General features: G+C 36.9%; 1 protein-coding gene across 1 annotated transcript in view; it reads left to right on the forward strand.

Annotated features, from left to right (window-relative positions):
* TUBGCP6 (tubulin gamma complex associated protein 6) overlaps positions 1 to 20,733 on the forward strand; it is a 39,880-nt gene that overhangs the window by 17,098 nt on the left and 2,049 nt on the right. The window contains exons 21-43 of the mRNA XM_041471496.1: positions 320 to 1,131; positions 2,655 to 2,818; positions 4,211 to 4,421; positions 4,944 to 5,117; positions 6,163 to 6,284; positions 6,607 to 6,682; positions 7,134 to 7,243; positions 9,001 to 9,092; positions 9,185 to 9,324; positions 10,979 to 11,128; positions 11,785 to 11,866; positions 11,944 to 12,032; positions 12,209 to 12,324; positions 12,955 to 13,093; positions 13,187 to 13,315; positions 13,557 to 14,868; positions 15,295 to 15,350; positions 15,603 to 15,795; positions 16,062 to 16,230; positions 17,553 to 17,694; positions 18,664 to 18,858; positions 19,119 to 19,251; positions 19,484 to 19,697. Coding sequence (XP_041327430.1) covers positions 320 to 1,131; positions 2,655 to 2,818; positions 4,211 to 4,421; positions 4,944 to 5,117; positions 6,163 to 6,284; positions 6,607 to 6,682; positions 7,134 to 7,243; positions 9,001 to 9,092; positions 9,185 to 9,324; positions 10,979 to 11,128; positions 11,785 to 11,866; positions 11,944 to 12,032; positions 12,209 to 12,324; positions 12,955 to 13,093; positions 13,187 to 13,315; positions 13,557 to 14,868; positions 15,295 to 15,350; positions 15,603 to 15,795; positions 16,062 to 16,230; positions 17,553 to 17,694; positions 18,664 to 18,858; positions 19,119 to 19,251; positions 19,484 to 19,697 — 5,020 coding nt within the window. The remainder of the gene's footprint in view (positions 1 to 319; positions 1,132 to 2,654; positions 2,819 to 4,210; positions 4,422 to 4,943; positions 5,118 to 6,162; positions 6,285 to 6,606; positions 6,683 to 7,133; positions 7,244 to 9,000; positions 9,093 to 9,184; positions 9,325 to 10,978; positions 11,129 to 11,784; positions 11,867 to 11,943; positions 12,033 to 12,208; positions 12,325 to 12,954; positions 13,094 to 13,186; positions 13,316 to 13,556; positions 14,869 to 15,294; positions 15,351 to 15,602; positions 15,796 to 16,061; positions 16,231 to 17,552; positions 17,695 to 18,663; positions 18,859 to 19,118; positions 19,252 to 19,483; positions 19,698 to 20,733) is intronic.

Raw genomic sequence — 20,733 nt, forward strand, 5'->3', positions numbered from 1 at the left:
CGCGGCTGCGGACACCGCGAGCGGGGGAGGCGGTGCGTGCCTGCGGGAGACAGGCAGAGGTGTTCCCGCAGGAATCCGGGATTCGATCAGGACAATCTTCTCTCTTTTATTTCAGTCTGCCGAGAAAGAATTGGCATCTGGAATTAAGCTTCCTTTTATCATCGCTTCACTGATGATAAAGTGGGGGTTTTATAGCTCATGTCCTAAATATGTGGGAGGTTGGTTCTCTTTCTTTTGGGCTGTCTCCGTTCAAGTTAAAGCATACTCACCAATTTCTTATACACCTTATGAGTTTCTTCCTTTTCCTGATATTTTTCAGGTCTTCCTTCCCATGAAATCAGAGACCCAGACTGTACCTGCCGAAACCTGACAGTTTCATTTGAAATGGAGAGCATTACACAGTTGTTCAATGACTTGTGTGAAGCACACTTGACAAGTTTGCCATGGAAGGTTCACTTAGGGAGGCAGAAGATCAGCAAGAGAAGGGCTAAGCAAAATTTGAAAAGGGTTGCCTATAATGCCCTGTTTATGAACCTTTTTCAAGATGAGGCTCGTAAGTTGCAATCAAACGTTTCCAGACTCCCAGTGAAGAACAAAATTTTGATGCTGTCTTTCAACTTGAGAGTCGCTGGCCTAGGTGCTCAAGCGGATAGACTGGAGAATCTTGTGGAGGAACTGGAAACAGCTGAATGTTTACCATTTACTGAAGTTAACTCTGTCTTGGATCTCTTAGTACAGCTTGCTGGAACAGGTCCTCCTCAGCTAGTACCCCAAAAAAAGGACTATTTTCTGAACAACAAATACGTTGGGAGGAATGTCAAATACCAGGGTTATGATTATTATGATGTAAGCGTGTTTGAAGCTGACATACAGTCTCTGATAACAAACGAAGAATGTCAGTTCAACGACACCATTCAGCAGACACTTCAGATGATGGAGGCTGCCCCTGGCACCGGGCTCCCTGCCATAGGGCTGTTCTCTCAGAGCTGTCCTGCCGGGGACAAGTTTGAGAAAGAAACGCGCGTCTCGCTCTTCGGTGCTCTCGTCCACAGCCGTACCTATGATATGGACATCAAGCTGGATTTGCCACCAGTGCCTGACAATGCAGATTTGTCTGGACTTGCAATTAAAGTACAGTATCATTTGTTTTGGACTAAGGAGTGTATGCATGCTTTCATGTGTCACTTTGAAATGTAGTTAAAAATGTAGGTAGTAGTTTAATTGGTGATAGAAGCATACAGCACTGGAATTTAAGATGGAGCAGGGATCCTTTCCTTTGCAGAGAACCAGATAAGCTTTTTAGAGATGTATGATAACAAAAACCTTTCTTTTGCCCTGTAGCTGTGTCAAAACTCATCATGTGGCCATAGGCTTTATGAATTTAAGCCATCAGCTGTATCCATACCTTCCCTGCCCTAGCAACCTTTTGCTTGCGTTTTTGCCTCTTCGTCTTTTGAGCTCCTCTGCATTGTTCCTTGCTTGTCAGTGCTCAGACTGACTGCCTAAGCATCCCTGTCTGAATGCATGTGCTTTGCTATTCAGATTGCATTACCTAACTTGCTGTATTGTTGTCTTGGCTTGTTATATCTTAAAGCATTTTTTCTGTTTCTTTTTTTTTTTTTTTTTTTTTTTTTTTTCTATTGAATAGCCTAGTTCCTGTTGTCCTATTACCTTTCCAGTGTGTACAATTTCTACTGTATCTTTTTTCCCCCCTTTTGCTGTCAGTTCTTTTTTTTCCCCTTTTGCTGTTTATTTTTGCTGCCTTATTCTTGTAGAAGTATGAGACAGACTTTTAGAGTTTTTCTTCTTTCTTTCCATTTTTACTGTGTGTAGGTAGGCTTATTTATAGCTTACCCTTAGATCCTCATCTTGTTCCCTTTACTTAACATATGGATAGATCTTGCAATTCCTTTAATTCAGAGTCTGAATTGAAACTTGAAGGCAAACACATTAACTAGAAAAACCCTGTGTCATTCAGTGTTCACATGTGGATGTAAATTGTAACCTAGAGGAGGCAGAACCTTTTTGAGTTAGTGCTGAACTCTTTGCATCAGACTGGAAAATTTGCAATTTCTTGAGGAATATGTTGCTTTTTACATGGGTGTGATTGTCTTTTACTAAAATTGAGGACAATTCTGCACATATGGCTCCTGTTGAGTGGGAGCTGAGGATGTGGCATATACACTGTTTGGACACTTACAGATTTTCTGCATATGAATTAGGGAACAAACTCTGTTAGTCATAGTTAACTAAATGCTTACAGTTTGAAGATCTGTGGCCTGGATCCTTTGCCTGGAACAAATTATAGAGCAGTATCATTGTGTTAATGCTACATATTGTTGAATGTCCATACCACAGATTCTCAATGTGTAGAACTATATGCTTGCCAAACAAGAAAGTTTAGAATTTAACACCAACAAGTGTAGTATATTATTTTGAAGGTGATTTGTTTTTTTTATGTATGAGCATTAATACCTATAGAGACTCATCACATTAAAAGAGTGCCTACAATAAAAAATTGATATAAAGGGAGGGTAGGTGAGAGAGGTTGGGTCACGTAGAGTCATTTGGATGGTAGCAAAACATCTTTTTCATTAACAAATGTGTCTTCAGTAAAATGTTCTCATGTCTGACATTTGAACTCTTTCTGACAGGTTCCCCAAAGTATAGACCAGTCAGAAGATGAGGGATTCCAGTCAGCATCCAATCTGACTCCTGATTCTCAGTCAGAGCCAAGCATGACTCCAGACATAGACTTGTGGGATGCAGTGCTTACATATGGACCCAGCAAACGAAGATGCTGGGAAAGAATTGGGTAGTATGTGTCTGATCTTACTGGTAAACTTACTATGCACCATATGCAAATGTGTGAAGGTGCACTGCATCTTAGTTCCACATGACCTCAGTATAAGTAGTGAAATGAGCATGTCTAATTCACAGATTTCAATACACTGCATTAATAAGGATAAAGGAATAAAAGTTGTGTGATTTCAACAAACCAGTTCTTAGAGTGCAGCAGTTTAACAGGAAGAGATAAAATCACCTTTGTCAAAAAACTGAGGAATTAGGAAAACACTGTTTGTGTGAAATGCAGCATTTTTCTATTTTGACTTCTTATATACTATGTAATTTGTCTCAGTATAAAATGATTCCATATTTTCAGTTTCAAAAGAGAAAGTGGTAATTGTAGAGCAGTAGAAGAATTAAACAAATATCTCCCAGTATTGCATTGTATTCCTTTCCCCATCCTGTAGACAAATGAAAAAATTGTAACAGATTTCTAGGTGGTCTAGTTAGGCTTGTAGTTCTTTTGGCTTTTGAGCAGAGGATGCATCTTCTGAGAGAAAGTTCTCTGCAGTCCTGTTAAGGGTTCCTGTCTCCCTTAAAATGGAAGGTGAAAGAAAAGGCAGGTATGGCAGGTATCCTGACATTTCAGATGGACAGTGGTGTGCCTGATTCTTGGAGAAGCTTTGCTCTGTATGTTTTCTGTAATTTTAAATAGTAATCTAGTGGTATGCTGTTGCATTGTTAAACAGTGCTGTTTTATCTCTGAGCCTTAGAAGCTCAGAAACTCAAAAGATCACTGTTCTGATTTCTCAAAGCCACTGTAGCCCACTTGAGCTTTTTTCCTAGAACAAGACAGTTTTTCTTGCTGCTATTTAGACTGGAAGGGTCCAAGAGTCATATACAGACCATATGCCTGACAGATTTTGTGTAATACCTGCTACTAGAATTCAGAGTTTTTGGAAGAATTGGAAATAGAAATTGTTTTAGAGGGGATAGTAATCTTCACTGCAGAGAGGTAAAATGTGTTAATAGAAGTTCATTCTAGCACTTTGAACATATTTCTCTTTAACTTATTTGAATATTAGCCTTGAATGAACCATGGATATATGGCATATATTTGCCTCGTTTTTCTAATGTGAAAACTGCATCAGGGAGGGCCATAAAAGCAGCTGGTCGTTCTCTGTCAAGGATTCTGTCTCTGAACTGATGTTCAAATTATCTACATATTTGTTCTCTGCACTGAGTTTGAGCTATTGACTGAATGCAAATTCCCTTAAAAATGTATTACAGGTATATTACTGGTAACTTTTCTGTGAGGAATTCTGTCTGTGCAAAATTCTGAAATGCTTTTTTTTTCCTGTATGAGATGTATTTCCTTCTTTTCACATAATCACCTTGTAATGTTGTGTTTACCCTGATACAGCCCACCTGGTAAAAAAGAGGAACCGTATCTTACTGAAGCTGGGAGAGAAGCTTTTGACAAATTTTATAAACTTCGAGAAGGGGAATTGCAACTGTTTACTAACACTGTACTTCAGCTTCCTCAGCTTGTGCTGGTGAAAGAACCTGAACTGGTTAAGGATGTCTTAAATGTCCTCATTGGTGTGGTATCCACTACATTTTCACTCAATCAGGTAGGGAAGATTTTTATCTGCCCTTCCTGGTAAAATCTTTTTGGTTTTTTCCTTCATAGAGGTTTCCTCCTCAACACATTTATTTCTGCTGAGATCTTGCAGTTGTGACTAGTGTTAAGAAGTTGAATGTTGCCTAATGTCTACAAGGCAGTATTTATATATTGCAGTAATTATGTTACTGGAATAGTCTAAGTGTATTTCTAGTTCTCTATAAAGGGAAAATAGTGTTATGAGTACTTGAAAATAGATGTGTAAATAATTTTGTAGAATTGGATTTTCTTTAAGTAATTAAGTAGTGTCTTATTCTGTGTATTTGAAGGCATCATTCCTACTCCTCCAGTTTTGCTACAATTCAGTGTTTGTCTCACTGTCCTGGCTGTATAATCTCAGTCACCTGAGTATTTAAACTGAGAATTCGTCTGCTATTATTTTTGTGTGTAAGTGTTTGCTATTTTAAAACAGAATACAGCTCTGAAATCGTTTAATCTGCCTGCCTTTTTTTTTTTTCCTTTATCCTCTTAGTCTGCTCAGTCATTTGTGATAAAGGAGGGGGTGTATGTATCTGGGACATCACCAGAGACAATGCATAACCTGCTCTCGGAAGTTGCAGAGTATGGAACCTATTACACACGGCTGAGTCGTTTTTCTCTTCAGCCAGTTTTGGATTCCTCATACAGCAAAGGACTTGTGTTTCAGGTAAAACAATTGCATTAAATCAGCTAGATTTAATGGGCCAATTATCTGAGGTAGAAAAGCTGACTGATTTAATGTAAAGCTGGAATTTCTACCTTCTGCAAAACTGCAGAGTATTTTTAGTGTAATGCTCTGTCCCAGGTCAGCATGGAACAGTGCTGCTGTATTTAAATCACAGCTCTCTGTGCTGAGGGCTTACTTGCACTGAAACATGCTGTAAAATGTCTTTGTTATCCTTTGTTTAGTCATATTGTTCTGTTGTGGACTAAATAACTATAATTTTTAAACGCTTTAAAAACATTACTTATTTGTACAGAAAGATGTATGAAAATAAAATACAAGGACTTTCTTAGTACACTATATATATATATATATATGTATATATATGTAAAATTTATTTTTCATAAATAAAAACTGAGATAGAAAAATATTGTATTGAATAGCTTTAATTACTTTTCCTTGGTTCAAAATTAAGTGCAAATTTTCCATGTCAGTCCTATGTATATTATGTTGAGTTGTATGTACACTCTGTAATATCTGGTGGTTTAATCTTCTCCTAATGCATAGAAGTTAGGATTAGTTATGAAAATCTGTTCATTCTGAATATTTGATTTACAGCAATGTTATTCAATTGCTGTTAAGAAGGTCTCTCTGTTAGATGAAGTTCTAGATAAGTGTTTTGCAGTATCCGGTTTAGGCACAAAAGTAAGGAGGCAGGTTTCCCTGGGTTGGTATTACAGAGAATGAAGAGCTCCTCAAAGGACAAGTCAAAGATCTGAACCAAGATGCTTTATTTCACTGTGCATGGCTACAGGCTCTATGCTCTGGGGGTGTGAAGAGTATAGAGGAGTCATCTGGCTCATTGCAATGTCTGAAGTTGTATGGACCCTCACTTGCCCCTTACTTTGGTATACAAGTCTCCCTTGCCTATATATGCCACTTATTTTACTAGAAGGTTTGTTTTTATGCTGATGCAATTGATGAGAGACACTGATAGACTGTTAACAGCTTTCACAGTAAGACTTAAAATATTTTCTGTTCATACCAGGCATTCACAAGTGGACTGAGAAAGTATCTTCAATATTACCGAGCCTGTGTTTTGTCAACACCTCCTACTTTAAGCCTTCTAACAATCAGCTTTCTATTCAGAAAATTAGGTCGTCAGCTGAGGTAAGAGAATGATATCAAATGTTTAAGCTTTTCATTGCAGAAAAAATGCAGTCTCTTCATATACTCTGAAAAAGACCATATTACATGGGTATTCTTATTTAGTCTATCGGTATTTTTCCTCTGTTTTACAGGTTGTTTTTTTTTAATATCTAGCCTATTCTATGGAAAACATACAAGGTCTTTATACTCAGTTTTTTTGTTATGCCTGTTATCATTCAGCACAAAGAGTGTGATTGTTGTACAATATTGAAATTCAGCAGAGTTCATCACTGATCTTGGAGACTCCTGGTTGAAATTTTTATGTTTTAATACTGTTTTTTAGGTATTTAGCTGAACTGTGTGGCATAGGAACAACGGCACTGGGGATCAGTGGTGGAGCTGGTGCTTCATTTCCTACGGTGATTCTTTTCTTTGATATTTTTATGTTTGTTTTGGGTTGAAATGTTAATATTCTTTTAATATGTTGGATTTTACATGAAATACATAGTGTTGGTCTCTCTACTAGCAAAGCTATGATCCTGGACCTCCAGTTAAAACACTATAGTCCTTTCTCCAGATACTTAATTTGGAAATTTGTCCAGGGTCTTCAATGCCTAAAATAAACAAAGGGTTCAAAATAAGCCTTCTAGTCATGTGAATGCAACTCTATACATACCTGTCTTGCTCTAGAGATGATAAAGTGAGCTTGAGGTAACTTGCTCAGGTAAAGTGATCTTAACTGCAAATAGATGGAGGGAATGAGATGAATCTGCCTTCTGTGTCTAGTGAATAATGTCAAGCCATGTATTTTTGTTATTAAAGTTGTTGTGAAGTGTGTTGTCTAATGTTAAAATATTTTTCATTTTTCAGGGTGTTAAGTTGCTTTCATATCTGTACAAAGAGGCTCTCAACAATTGTAGCAATGAGCATTATCCAGTTCTTCTATCTTTGTTGAAGACAAGCTGTGAACCATACACAAGGTGTGTCCATACTGTTCTCTGCATAATTGAGTTTAAGAATTATGAATTGGTAATCTGGTGAGTAACTCTGTGTGTTTAACAATGGCTTTTAATATTTTCAGAAAAAAATACATGTCTGTATATGCAGTATATATTAAAATTAGTTAATTTTGCTGTTCTGTCCCTCAGCTCAGTAACAATGTAAGGTGTTATGTGTGGCTAGATTAGTAAATAAATATGTGTAAATAAGACTTAATTCTTGCTGCTGGTCATGGAAATTGAATATAAGATTTGGACAAACTTTTTTTTTTCTCATACCTCAGTTAAAATCCTGAAAGTGGAAACTGACAAGTTTATTTTATTGTACAAACTGGGGAAGTTCATGCTTTTTTCCACTGTCTTTTTGTTGTGGGCTTTTTAGTAAGCGAAAATGAATGAAATATCTGTTGTTCATTAAGTACATGTAACTAACTGATAATAGGAGTCATTAAAAGTAGAGTTCCTTGGATTACAACAGTTTTGTTAAGCTCGTTTACACACATCTGAAGAGATGGTCAATTTTTTAATAGCTGTTTACAGGAGTTATAGCTGTAGACCATCATCAGTTTGCAATGTTACATAATAGATGTAAAAACACTTAGAAGAGAAAACAAAAGTCTGTCAAAATGCTCTAAATTTAAGATTCCTCCCATGGCCACTCTTCTTGTGTTTTCTTCCTTCTACATGAAATGATCTTCAGAGAAATTTAATTTCAGATTTACCAGAAGCCTCGCTGAAATATCTTCACAGCTCTTACCCTACTATTTATAGAAGGAAGTCAGATTTCTGAAATACCAAGGGCATCACATGGAACCTAAAAAAATCTGGATTGCTGCCTTGATTCCTAAATTTGCTGCAGATATCTCTTCAAGCATCAATTATACATGATCAAGACTACCCTGGAAGGAAGCCTCTATTATCTGCAAAAAGTGTTACCCACTCATTTATTAACCTGAGGGAAATTAAATAATACAAGTTGTTGCTCAAATAAATCATAGAAGCATCAGATTTAATAATGTAAAAGTGCTTAACTTTTTACATACAACCTTGAAGTTGAGCAGTGGTTGCTGTGTTAAATGCTTCCACTTTCTTGCACAGTGTTAAGTAAAAATTAAAAAAAAAAAAAAGTCTTCCAGGACCTCTGAGCCTTTTTATCTATAGCCTCAGATTGTATAAAATAGTGGGGTTTTTATTTCTTCAAAAGTTTGGCTCACACAGAGAAAATATGAAAAAGGATGAATAAATATGCCAAAATAGTAGTTCTCATCATTGCATATATATTAAAAATGCCTCTGGGTCTGGGGAAAAAGTGCTTGCTATTGCATCTTTGTTTTATACCCTTTTAGTTTCTCCCTGCTGAAATTACCTGTTTAAAAAAAATCCTTTCTCCTTTTCTCTTGCTGTGCCCTTGATGTGCTGCAAAGTTTTCTATACATTTTAATATATATTTAGTAAATTGATATGCAGGAATAAAATAATTGTTTTAATTGAGGCACTGTTCTCTTATCTAAATTAATTATTGCTAAAATATTTTATTAAAAATAGTTTAAGAAAAGTGTAAAGCCACAATCTCCTGTATATTTAAATGTCAATGTCACAGCACTTAATTGATGGCTTTTTTATCCTGCCTATATCTTGTGTCTTTTGGGATTTTAAAGAGCATACTAACTCCTTGTTTATAATAAAGAAGAGAATGTGAAAGGGTTGATTTTCAATATTGTACAAATTTTTTTTTTCAGATTTATCTATGATTGGGTATATAGTGGTGTATTCAGAGATGTTTATGGAGAATTTATGATTCAGGTGAATGAGGATTATCTTTGTTTCAGAGGTACAGTATACAGACAGAGCATTTCTAATTTATTTAATCTGTGCTATTAATTAAATAACTGAAATATGTACTTCCATCTTTTTGTTACACAGATAAACATTACTGGACTCATGGTTATGTTTTGATTTCAAAAGAAGTAGAAGACTGTGTCCCTGTATTTCTTAAGCATATTGCTAATGATGTATACATATGTGGGAAAACTATAAACTTGTTGAAATTGTGCTGTCCTAGGGTAAGTTTTGGGTTGCTTCCTTCCTATGACATTGAGAAAATCATGTCTCTCTAGAGCAAGAGTCTAGGTTTTTAGCAAGTTCACTCTTTCATCAAAACTTGGTATTACGTAAGTAGGACGATGAAGGGCAATTACTTGCTCTCAGATACTTGTGAGCTGATTATCCACTCTACTTTCTACCACCTCACTACAGAAATACACATTTTAACACCATCTGATTTATTGTATACAATGCACATGCTGTTTTTCTTTTCTTTGTATTGAAAGCAGAAATGTTCTAGACATTCAACCAAGTGCCTTCCACTTCTTGCACTACTTCTTTTTGGTTTAAAGCTGCCTCACTTTTACCAGGTCATTGCTCAATTCTTTCAGCTGTATCACTACATTTTCAAGAAGTGCTTAAATAGTTCTATTTATTGGTATTTTGCAGAAAGATTCTTGTCCTTGATAAGAAAAACATGTTCAACTACTTTGTATCTACTCTCTTCTCTCTATATGTCCAAAAATAAAGCAATCAGAGAGATATCTAAAGTCTGTAAACATTGCCAGGTAGCTAGTATTCTCCTTAAGATCAGAGCTGCTCAGTCTCAACAGAGCAGAGCAGCTCATTATCAGCTATGTAGTGTCAGGTATAAGCCTGATACCTCAAGTGCAATGTCCCTCTCCGGCCAGTTCTCCTGAGTTTGCTCTGATAAGCATTCCCAGACCGTGACTGGTGTCATGGTGACTGGTGGCAGGTGTGCCAGTAGTACTGGGCTCTTCAGGAAAGTGTCAGCAGTCACCTCCATGATAAGTTAGAGCTTTATGCGTCACTAACGCAGGATCTCCCCCCAGGTCATACGGCACCCAGGTTCAGCCACCTGACATCTGTCTGAGAGTGCCAGGCACATTTCATCCCTTTTGATAATGCCATCAAGAGCTGGGTCTTCCCTTCTGCTTAGGCTAATACATTCCCAGGAACACTGCCCAGGGCTTCCATCTTCTGGCTTTTACCAGTAGACTGGGGGATTCCAGTGTGAGCGTGCTTGTGCGCTCGTTTGGTTTTTTCCTTCAAGTTATCTATTTCCCTCAGTTACCTGTTTTGTGCACTGAATAGAATAGCTTCAGATATTTAGGGTTGTTGAGGCAAAGTAGGAAGACCAGGTATACTTAAAGAATAGTTTTTCTGTTGTGTGCACTGGCTGTGGTTTTGAGAGTTTTTCTTGTGCGGAGGTCTCTCCTTTAGAGGTGTTAGAGAGTTCCTCCTGAGTGGGGATCTGTGGGGGATGTAAGTAAACAATACCTGACTTTTGACAGTAGAGATGCATTCAGCGTTGAGTTACTCATGCTCAGTTAATTTGGATATTCAGAATAGGAAAATTAGAGATGTTTAGAACATGATTTGTATAAATATGTGTATTAGATTTTCAGCAGCAAAGACAGAATTCTAAGAATTTGACCTGTGATCCGAGTTGTGGACCATTGTACCTGTGTCTCCTACTTTGAATTATATAAATGCCAAAAGGTGATACTAATACAAGCTTTAGATCCTGTGTGGAGCTTTGTGTCAGTGTCTTGAAGCATGACTAAGTTAAAAAAATCTATAACGTGAATTCATAATATAAAACTTTACACTTTTTAAAATGTATGTAAAAGGAAATTTCTCTTTTTTCAGCATTATATATGTTGGTCAGATATACCTGTTCCCCGGATTTCAGTTATTTTTTCGCTTGAAGAACTGAAAGAAATAGAGAGAGATTGTGCAGTGTACGTAGGTCGAATGGAAAGAATTGCTCGATACAGTTCCATAAGCAAGGAGGAAAAGGTAAATGAATAAAGGAACAAATACCTCATTATGATTCTTTTTAAATAGTCAGTTTTCATTTTTATTGTAACCTCTAAAGAATTTGTATTTATAGTCAGAATTTTTTCATGGGTAAATTGCAGTTTTAATTGCAACAGATAAAAATTACTAAATATTAAAATGATTCAAAATAGCTTTTAAAAGTATAGGTGGTGTGTTGACATTTTTTGGCCTTTTCATATATTAAATGAGTGTTAGACTTCGATCTTAGTTCTTTACATTAGGAGATTTGTTGTCTTACTGAAAAGAGTGTTAGATTCTGATTTAACAAATGAGATAAGCTAATTAGTAAGCGGATAAGACTATTTGTAGTTTCCATAGCTAATTGTTTTTTCAGAACATTTTAACTACAAAAAAATTTCTGGCCTTCAGATTCCATCAATTTAGTTTATATATCAGATGGATTTAGTTTGTTTTAAAATCTTGGAATATTAACTTCCAATACTAGTTTGTAGATTTTGCATTTACTTACTTGTTTTATTCATATTTTTGTTGTATTAATTGATTAATAACCATTATCAAATGTGCATCTGTCTTTGCAACAGTGTATTTCAAGTCTAAAATAATAGAAGAAATTCCACCTTGGCTTTTTTATTTCTGTTTTTTTTTAAAATTAGGATTTGCGCGTGGAAATAGCCAAACAAGAATTAATTGTTCATGCTCGGGAAACTGCTAGCAAAGTACTAAAAGCCATTAGTGGTAAGTTATAGTGGCATTTTATGTGTTTTCTAGTGGGTTTGTTAATGTAAACTAACAGTATCTTTATTTAAATACAGACAAGCAAATATCAGAACGAATGGCTTTGGATGCAAAGAAGCGGGAACAGTTTCAGAAGCTGAAAGAACAGTTTGCGAAGGACCAAGAGGTATCTCTCTCTGCAGTTCTAGAGGGAGACTGTATTTCTTAGGCAAATAAATGAATGGATGTGTTGTACTGAAGTCGAATTAGTAGCTCATGGTGTACAAATAAGAACTTCTTGTAGATATGTGTGTTGCAGCTGGTGTTGGGAACAGCTTTTAAAAGTATTAAATATTTATGCAGCGTCGTCTTGCGATAAGGCAGGAGGAGATTGATGATGATTTCAGCTATGCCCGAGAGCTCAGAGAGAGAGAAAAAAGACTGAAAGCTTTAGAAGAAGAACTGGAAAAAAAGGCAAGGTAAATGTTTCTGAGTTGTCTTCAAAACTCTCATGAACATCTCAGGAAAAAATAATTGCATGTTAAAATTCACAGTACTAGTAGTTCACAGACATTGTTCTACAAGGGTAATATTTGCAGTGAGAAGATGGATGTAAGGATTTTTGGTAATCTATGAGCAATTTTGTTACAAATGGTTAGTGGCTGAAAAATCTGGGACCCACTAATTTGTGCCAACCCTATCCAGTCTGGGTTTTGCTATAATCAAAATTTCAGGAAAAAAATTTGACTGTGTCTTAAAATTTAAATGCAGAGCCCACAGCAAGAATGGTCACATGTATGTCAAAGTAAAAAAGTAAAAAAGTAAAAAGAAGTTGGAGTTAGACTGATATTTCACTTTCTTCTGTTTCATCTAAAATTACTTAAACCAAATGAGTGATCTACTAAAAATAGTTACAGAAATACATGTTGACTAAAAACACAAACCTGTGTTTTCCACCTGTTCATTCTCTGTGGCTGAAGCCTCTGGCTTGTACATTTTAAGAACCAATTCTCAGTTCTGAAGTGCTAAAAAGTCTTGTTCTTTAGATGGGAAGATGACAATCAATGTGCAAAAATCTGTAACTTATCTTTCTTTTTACCTTAACTTAGGCAGGAATTAATTGACCATTATAGCAAACTTTCTGATGATGCAGCCCGTAGGGAACAAAGAAAATTATGGAAAACCCAGCGCCACAAGTTGGAAACAGCCCGTCTTAAGTTTCTGTTAGAAGATCAAAAACGCATTGAGGTACCTCTGAAAAAGATTTAAGAAGAAGTGTAATTTAGAAAATTTGATACTTGGTACTTAAAGACTTTTTTTTTTTTTTTTTTTCACTTGTAGGAAATGCTTGAAAAACTTCCAGATGAAGAAAAAAATTTTCTCTACAGGAGAAAATTAGATATTATTCCTTATAAACAGTGCCAATTGGCTTTGGATAAAACCCCTGTTGAGAAAGAGCCACCTTCACAAGTGAGTTTATTTTCTTACATAAACTTCAAGTTGCTGTTCCAGGTTTCCCTAAAGGGGCTTAATTTCATGGTTCGTTTCAGTTCGGTAAACACAAGGTTCACTGTAACAGGAAGGTGAGTAGATACCATTTATGTACTCATCAGAAAAATTGGAAATTTTTTAATCCTGTAATAAAGTGATACCTTAATTAGTAGGTTGATATGTGACCAGCCATACAATGTAATAATTATTTCTTTTTTAGGTGTCTTTTGTGAAACCTCTGTCTTCTAATGAGACAGTTGGCAGGAAAGAATCTGAGACTGAACAGGGATATGCTGCTTCTGCTGACAAAGCACTGCCTATGCCAGAGCCAGCAAATAATAGTGCTGATGAGCATTTTCAGCCTAAAGCAACAGGATCTGAAAGCAATCTCCAAAGTTCAGAGAAAGCATGCAGTTCTCTGTACAGTGCTGAGTCCTTGCCTGAATCCAATGTGAATATAGAAGATTTCTTATCAAAGTCACAAGATGAACAGTCTGTTGCTGTCAGGATGCAAGGATCTTTGCTAGATGAAGCATTCCAAAATATTAACTCAGATCTTTCTGAGACTTTGCAAGTGAGTGAAAGTCAGCCTGTCCCGAGAGGAGCACCAGAAGAAGACAATGCACCATTGCATCAGCAAAGCGAGTATGATTTTAATACAGTTCTCAGACCATCTGCAGCTTGGCAGGGACATGTTAGAGTTGGGGAAAATGTATTTGATGTGGACGACAGAAGGCCTCGCTGGAACATTCATGGACATGCATCTGATGCCAGCATTAGAGTGGGAGAATATGTACCTCAAGTGGACACTTACCAGGCACATTCAAGTCCTTACAGGCATTCTTCAGATTCCCATATAAAAAGTAGCAGCTATACTTCTGAAGATGGGTCTAGGCGACCTCGATGGAATATTCATGGGCATGTTTCTGAAGCTCATATTAAAATTGGGGAATATGCTTCAGAGATAGAGACCTCAAGGCCCAGGTGGAACATCCATGGTCATGCTTCAGAAGCCAATATTAAGATTGGAGAGTATGTGTCAAATGTAGCTCCTACAAGGCCTCGATGGAGCAGCCATGGTCATGCATCTGATGCCAATATCAAGATTGGTGAAAACGTGTCAGAGGTGGTCTCAGCCAGACCTCGTTGGAACATCCATGGGCACGCCTCACAGTCACACATCAAAATCGGAGAGCTGGTTTCGGATACAGAGCCTCTGAAATCCCGTTGGAGCCCGTTTGGGCACGCATCCCAGTCAAGCATCCAAATAGGGAAGTGGACCCCATCTACAGAAAATGATCCCATACCTCATCGTAAAGCCATTTCTGGTTCTTCATCTGACTCCACAGTTCAGACACTTCTGTACAGTGAAGAGTTCTCTCCTGCTGAAGGGAGCAGAAAGGAAGCAAAAGCATCACAAGTTAAGGAAGAGACTTTGCCACAGTCACAGATACCTGACAGTGTTACAGACTTTGCTGATGCTAATATTAAAGATGATAAAAAGGAAAATACAACAGAAAAGAAACAAGAAGGTAAAATTAGGTTTATTCAGTCAGCATTTGTTTAAGGGCTTGTGAAAGTAACTCCAAATGTTTATTTTCTAAATGGGTCCTTTCTTCCTTACTTTTTCCACTTAATTCCTTGCCTTACTTTTCATATAGTGCTAGAATTCAGAGGAAAGAATTTGAGCTTAGACTGGTCTCCTATATGCAAGAAACGGAGCATTAAAAAATGAAACTTTTAGCCTGAAATTTTGTGAAACAGGAACTTTAGGGTCCTTAAGTAGAGAACATGCATAAAACTGCCTGGATGGGGCTATGGGGAGGTACTGTTACTGGTGTGGTTGTTTCTGTGATAGTTTATACAGAAATTTTGAACAACTTCAGGAGGAGATCTGAGGTATGAACCAAGTATTATAAACAGGTCTAAGTAAATGCTGACTTTAATTGTATTTACAGTAATTGCAGATGTTGTCAAGAAGGACCCTTCTCCAGATTCCTTACAGAGCTTACAGGTAAGAAACAAAAGTGATTGTTGAGAGGACTTATTTTTCTTTTGAAGAATTGAACTGGTAATTAAGGTAGTAAATTTCTCTCCTAATATAGTTGTCACTGTAAAATTGTATTGTTTTTACATGTCTGAAACACACAGAGTAGGCTCTTCTCTTCTCATTTGGAACAGCTAGGCAGTTACCTGTAGGAACACATTAAGCCTGAACAGACAAAGCCAGCATCTCTCTTAAAATTTGTCCATTTATGAATTTTAGAGAGAAGAACCTGAGAAGGCCATTTCACAAGATACTGTGCCTCAAGAAACTTTATCTTCTGAAGCTAATGCTCCCACAACTAAGGAGAGAGAAGGCGAAGAGGAAGACACATGGAAGAAAGAACAAGCTTATTTGAAAGCTTTATCTGATCAGTATTGTATTGAAAAGTATCAAGATAGTTATGATCTGATGTGTGAGTAGAACTGTTGGAACAGTAGATCAATAGAAGATGTGGTAAATTTGAGCAAGAAAGCTGAATGCTATGACTTATCAGTAAATGACCAAGGTTATGAACTGCAATAGCCAAACAATTTGCACCGAGGCACAAAGATGAGAAATACATTTTGACATGTTATGATTTTCTAACCTAGAGGTGTTTGTATACAGAGTTTAATAGGAACATACTCTTAAGCTTCTTAAATATAATAACTTACATTGTTTGTATATTTTTTAATGTAGCTGAACCACCAGTTTCTCATCTCTTGCATCACGTGATACCAAGATCATACACGTTTCCTGTGGATCCTACAGTGCAATCTGCAACAGATGAAACTGCTGTACAGCTGAGTGAGCTCTTGTCTCTGCCAGTGCTGATGAAACGTTCTATTACTGCTCCACTTGTATCTCAGTGAGTATTTGTTAGGAATTTTGCAATTAATTTTGCAATTAATGTTGTATTCTATTTTGAGACAGGAGTTGCATAAGACAAAGTCTTAAATTTGCTCTTAGGTCCTAGAAGCAATTCAGTAAATGGTCCATTAGTAATTAAAAAGTTCAGATCTGCATGATAAATAACAACATAAACTTAGATGTTTATTTGCAAATTAAAAAATTTGAGTGTCTATTTGGAATATAAGCACTCGGAAGTCTTGTAGATTATGCAGCAGTGATTTTGACACCATTAATTTCATTGTTCTTTTAAAAAGAAGGTGTATTCTTTATAATATGTATGCTAGTTTATATTTGAAAGATGATTTTATTATTATTATGATGTGAAAGATGAAAAGTAATTTTACTAAGGGAGTAAAAAAATCTTTTGATTCTTGAAATCTCATATTGGTCAGGGTATATTTCATGCTTCTATGGGAGCTCCAGCTTCAAGGCTGTTTTGAGGTATAATAAAAGCTGTTCTTGTTGCTATTGGGATATATAAGGAAACCACATGTTGGATGGTTTAATTAGTGTATCTAATAATATTTTTAAGAAAAGTTTTTGTTATTTTATGCAAGATTAGCTTTTGTTAGGAAAACAATTACAGGCACTTTTTTTAGAATCTGCTTTCATATAAGTTCCCATCTGCTAGCTCTGAGTATGCTATACTCAAAGTTTGGTGGAATGTAGAAAGATGTTATTGTCTAACTTAATTTTAAACATCTGGTTGGCTACCAGAACAATCTGTGTACAGATTGACACATTTACCAAACTGAGCCTGAGTTTTTGTGCTGCCAGAATTGCCCTATCCTTGATAAGGAAGTTAAATTATTTAAAGCTAGTTTGAATACCTTCATGTATACTGTAGACTGTGTATAGATCTAGATACTAGACTGGAGTGTAGTTCTTAATATCTGGTGTCAGATTTCTTTCAATTAGTATATTCTTACTGGGGATTTAATAGTCTTTTAATTTGTGTAGGTGTCAGAGATCAGAATGCTGTTGATAAAATGTTGATCCAGGTCCAGCAGCATATTCTAAAGATCACTGTATGTAGTCAGTCTCAAAATACTTCCCCAGTATTTTTCAGAACCCAATTACCTGAAGTGATGATAGGTTTTAATTGTGGTATACAATGGATGAAGATTTTTTGTCTCGTGTTTTTTGCCTATATGAATAACATCTTAGATAGCAGAGTTAAGTAATGGCGCATTAATCTGATGTCACCACAGCTGAATGTTAACAGGAAGGAAGGAATTGCGTGTAAGTATAATCCCTTTTCTGTGTTTGTATTCTTAGTGTTTCTCTTGTGAACAAAGCAATAGTTGATTACTACTTTGTGGAGCTGAATGTAGAGAAGCATTTTGAAGCACTGAGACACTTCTTGTTAATGGAAGACGGGGAGTTTGCTCAGTCCCTCAGTGACCTGTTGTTTGAGAAGGTATTTACTTTGATGTCCTAACCCCAGTGTTTGGGTTATCTGCTTTACCTTCATGCCTCTGAATTGGTTTGGATGGGAATGAGTGAATAGTGTGAATTAGAATCCTGGCTTGTGGAGTTTTCCTCTTTTGTACTGTGTTGAGAAGTCTGAAGCAAGGAACTCTGTTAATGTTGGAAGGAAGGAGAAAAAAGGTCTTGGACAGATAAGCGCTCATGGAAGGGTATTTCACTCTTTTCTGTGAAAACTGCTCCACTATTGCTGTCCCCTCCTGTCTGCTGACAGCAAGGCTGGAAGAGCCTGTTGCCAGTTGCTAAAATCCATGGAAAGCTACCTACTGTGTTGCAAGCTACCTACTCTTACCTTAAATATCCTCAGCTGGAGAGCAGAGGGGAGGCCATGTGGAGAGAGTGCTGGGCCCTCTGATGAGGCAGTGTTTTCATGACTTACTGCTGTGTTCATGGGGAAGACAGCAAGGTAGGACAGATAGCCTGGGTCGATGTAGATGGTTGCCCATGGAGATAGGCAGCTGTAGGGGAGTTAATGCATTTCTCTGAGTCCTGAAAATGCTTTAGACCAAACTAGGGAAAGCACTTGGGGATTTATACTTGATGAATAGGTTTATTTGTAAACCTCTGAGAGTGCTGAGGTGATGAGACAGGCAGATTCAAGTCAGATGAATTCCTTGGTCCCTGGCTTTCTAAAGACTCTATTCCCTGCAGGAGGAACTGAGCCACAGCAGACATATGAAAATAAATCAGTGTAGGTATGAGATTACTCTTCATGCTGTGAACAGAAAATGCTTCAGAAATTGCTTCTTACGCTGTTCATGCATCTCTATGGCAGAAGTAAAAACTTCCAATCAAGGCAGGGTAGTCACCACTTTATAATGGTGCTTTAATTCACCTGTGTTCGAGAGCCAAGACTTCTTATTAATATGGTGTAATTTGGGTTTGTTTTTTTTATCCCTAGCTTGGATCAGGACAAACACCTGGTGAATTGCTGAATCCACTGGTTCTTAATTCTATCCTAAATAAAGCGCTACAGTACAGTCTTCATGGTGACACCCAACTTGCTTCCAATCTTTCTTTTGCCCTCAAGTATCTCCCAGAAATGTTCAAGCCCAATGCACCAGATGCTCTGAGTTGCTTAGAGCTCAGGTACAAGGTAAGAGGGTCCGGAGCAAGGTAGAATACTGCAGTTATGCCATGGTTCTTATGTACAATGGTAAAGTGAATATGTTAATAAGAATGCAGTATCTAAGAATGGAGTAAAATAATGTGTAATGGAAACTACAGGATTTACTTAGTCTGACTATTGCATTACATTATTAAAATACGTAATAATTGTTTAAATACTTGTATTTTAAATAATGTTATAATTTCTAACAAAAAAGGTAGTATGATCAGCACTGTTATTTCTTGCAGGTTGACTGGCCTCTGAACATTGTCATTACTGAGAGCTGCATGAATAAATACAACAAGATTTTCTCCTTTTTGCTTCAGCTGAAGCACATGGTGTGGACTCTCAAGGATGTTTGGTTTCACTTAAAGCGCACTGGTAAGTGTGACTAGTGAAAGAGAGCATCCTGTTCAAAATGCCAAGGAAGATGTTTTAAGAAAATTGTGGCTATTGAAGTTTGACATGACTGTATATAAGCAATTGTCTAGCAGAGGGTGCTGAAGGCATTTTAAACAGGATTAGACTCTACTAATAAAAATGAAATTCCTTAAAAAATTCTGATTTTAGATGGCCTCTGTGGCTGAGAATATATTTCTGCTTTTATTTTCAGCTTTAGTGAGTCGTGCATCAAATTCTGTCCAGTTTCGACAGCTCCAGCTGTATAAACATGAGATGCAGCATTTTGTGAAAGTAATTCAAGGTTATATTGCTAATCAGATTCTTCATGTTACATGGTGTGAATTTGGAAACAAACTGTCTTCTGTGGGCAACCTAGAAGAAATTCACAGAACACATGCTGAATACCTCAACAAAGCAATCTTCAGGCAAGCTACCATGCTTACTTTTACTTCAAATACATGTTAAGGGAGTGACCAGTCCTAGCCTAATGTATTTGTGCAAAACTGATTTTTATGTGACACATTAAGTAGTCTTTATATATGAAAGTGTTATGTAAGAAACAAACTTCATGGCATCTTACAAGGTCAGTACTTTGATAGTTTTTCTCAGCTGTCCATCTTTTTCGTTTGCCTGGACTCCCTGAGTTACCTCCTGCTCCTGGTCACCACACCTCTGCAAGCTTCCAGTCTACTCAGGACAGCTCTAAACTAAGGGCACACACGCCACAGTTCTTTTTCCTTCACTCCATCCTTTGTAAATTACTGCTGTTTCTTTCATCATAAGTAGTGTGCACAGTAAGCCTTACTAAAGGATGTGAAATGTACAACGTATGTGCTTTTAATGCAAGTGCAGTGACCAGGGCTGGACTTGAAAAGGACTAAAAGATTTGTCTAGATTTATGAGCAGTGCAAGAGACACCTGTCTTTCAGGAATCACAAGCTTTTAGCCCCTTAGTTACTCTATGTGAGGCAGAGGGGTGGTGTGACTAAAAGGAAAGGAGCTAGAGTTTATTTGGTTTCTTCTTGAAGAGTGCACACTGAAATTATGAAGAGATGAGATGGAGGGAGATGATAAGGAACAGAAATTATAAACAAGAAAAGAAATTTCTCCTGTCATGTATCTCTTTTTGAGTTTTAATCAGAAAAGGCTTGCCTAGAGCTGCTCTTTGGATAGCAGGTGGTAGGATGAGAGGAGATTAAAGGAAACTCGGAGCATGTTGTTGTTAAATGTCATCTCTTTTGCAAAGGCAGATGTCATTCTAGAAATCGGATTCTCTAGAGCAGATATAAGTTTCATGGAAGTGCAAGTAAACTGTGTTAGATTTAGGCACCTTGTTTAAAATTTGTTGGCTGCAGTCTTGGGGATTTTTGTAAGCAATTGTCTTTAACCTAAAGGATTGTCACTCCTTTGTATTTGTGGTCTTACAACCAATAAATTACATTAACTAATTTCTGAAGTTGT

The sequence above is a fragment of the Pyrgilauda ruficollis genome, unplaced genomic scaffold (genome assembly GCF_017590135.1).
Source record: "Pyrgilauda ruficollis isolate IOZ18807 unplaced genomic scaffold, ASM1759013v1 scaffold27, whole genome shotgun sequence".
Classification (NCBI taxonomy): domain Eukaryota; kingdom Metazoa; phylum Chordata; class Aves; order Passeriformes; family Passeridae; genus Pyrgilauda; species Pyrgilauda ruficollis.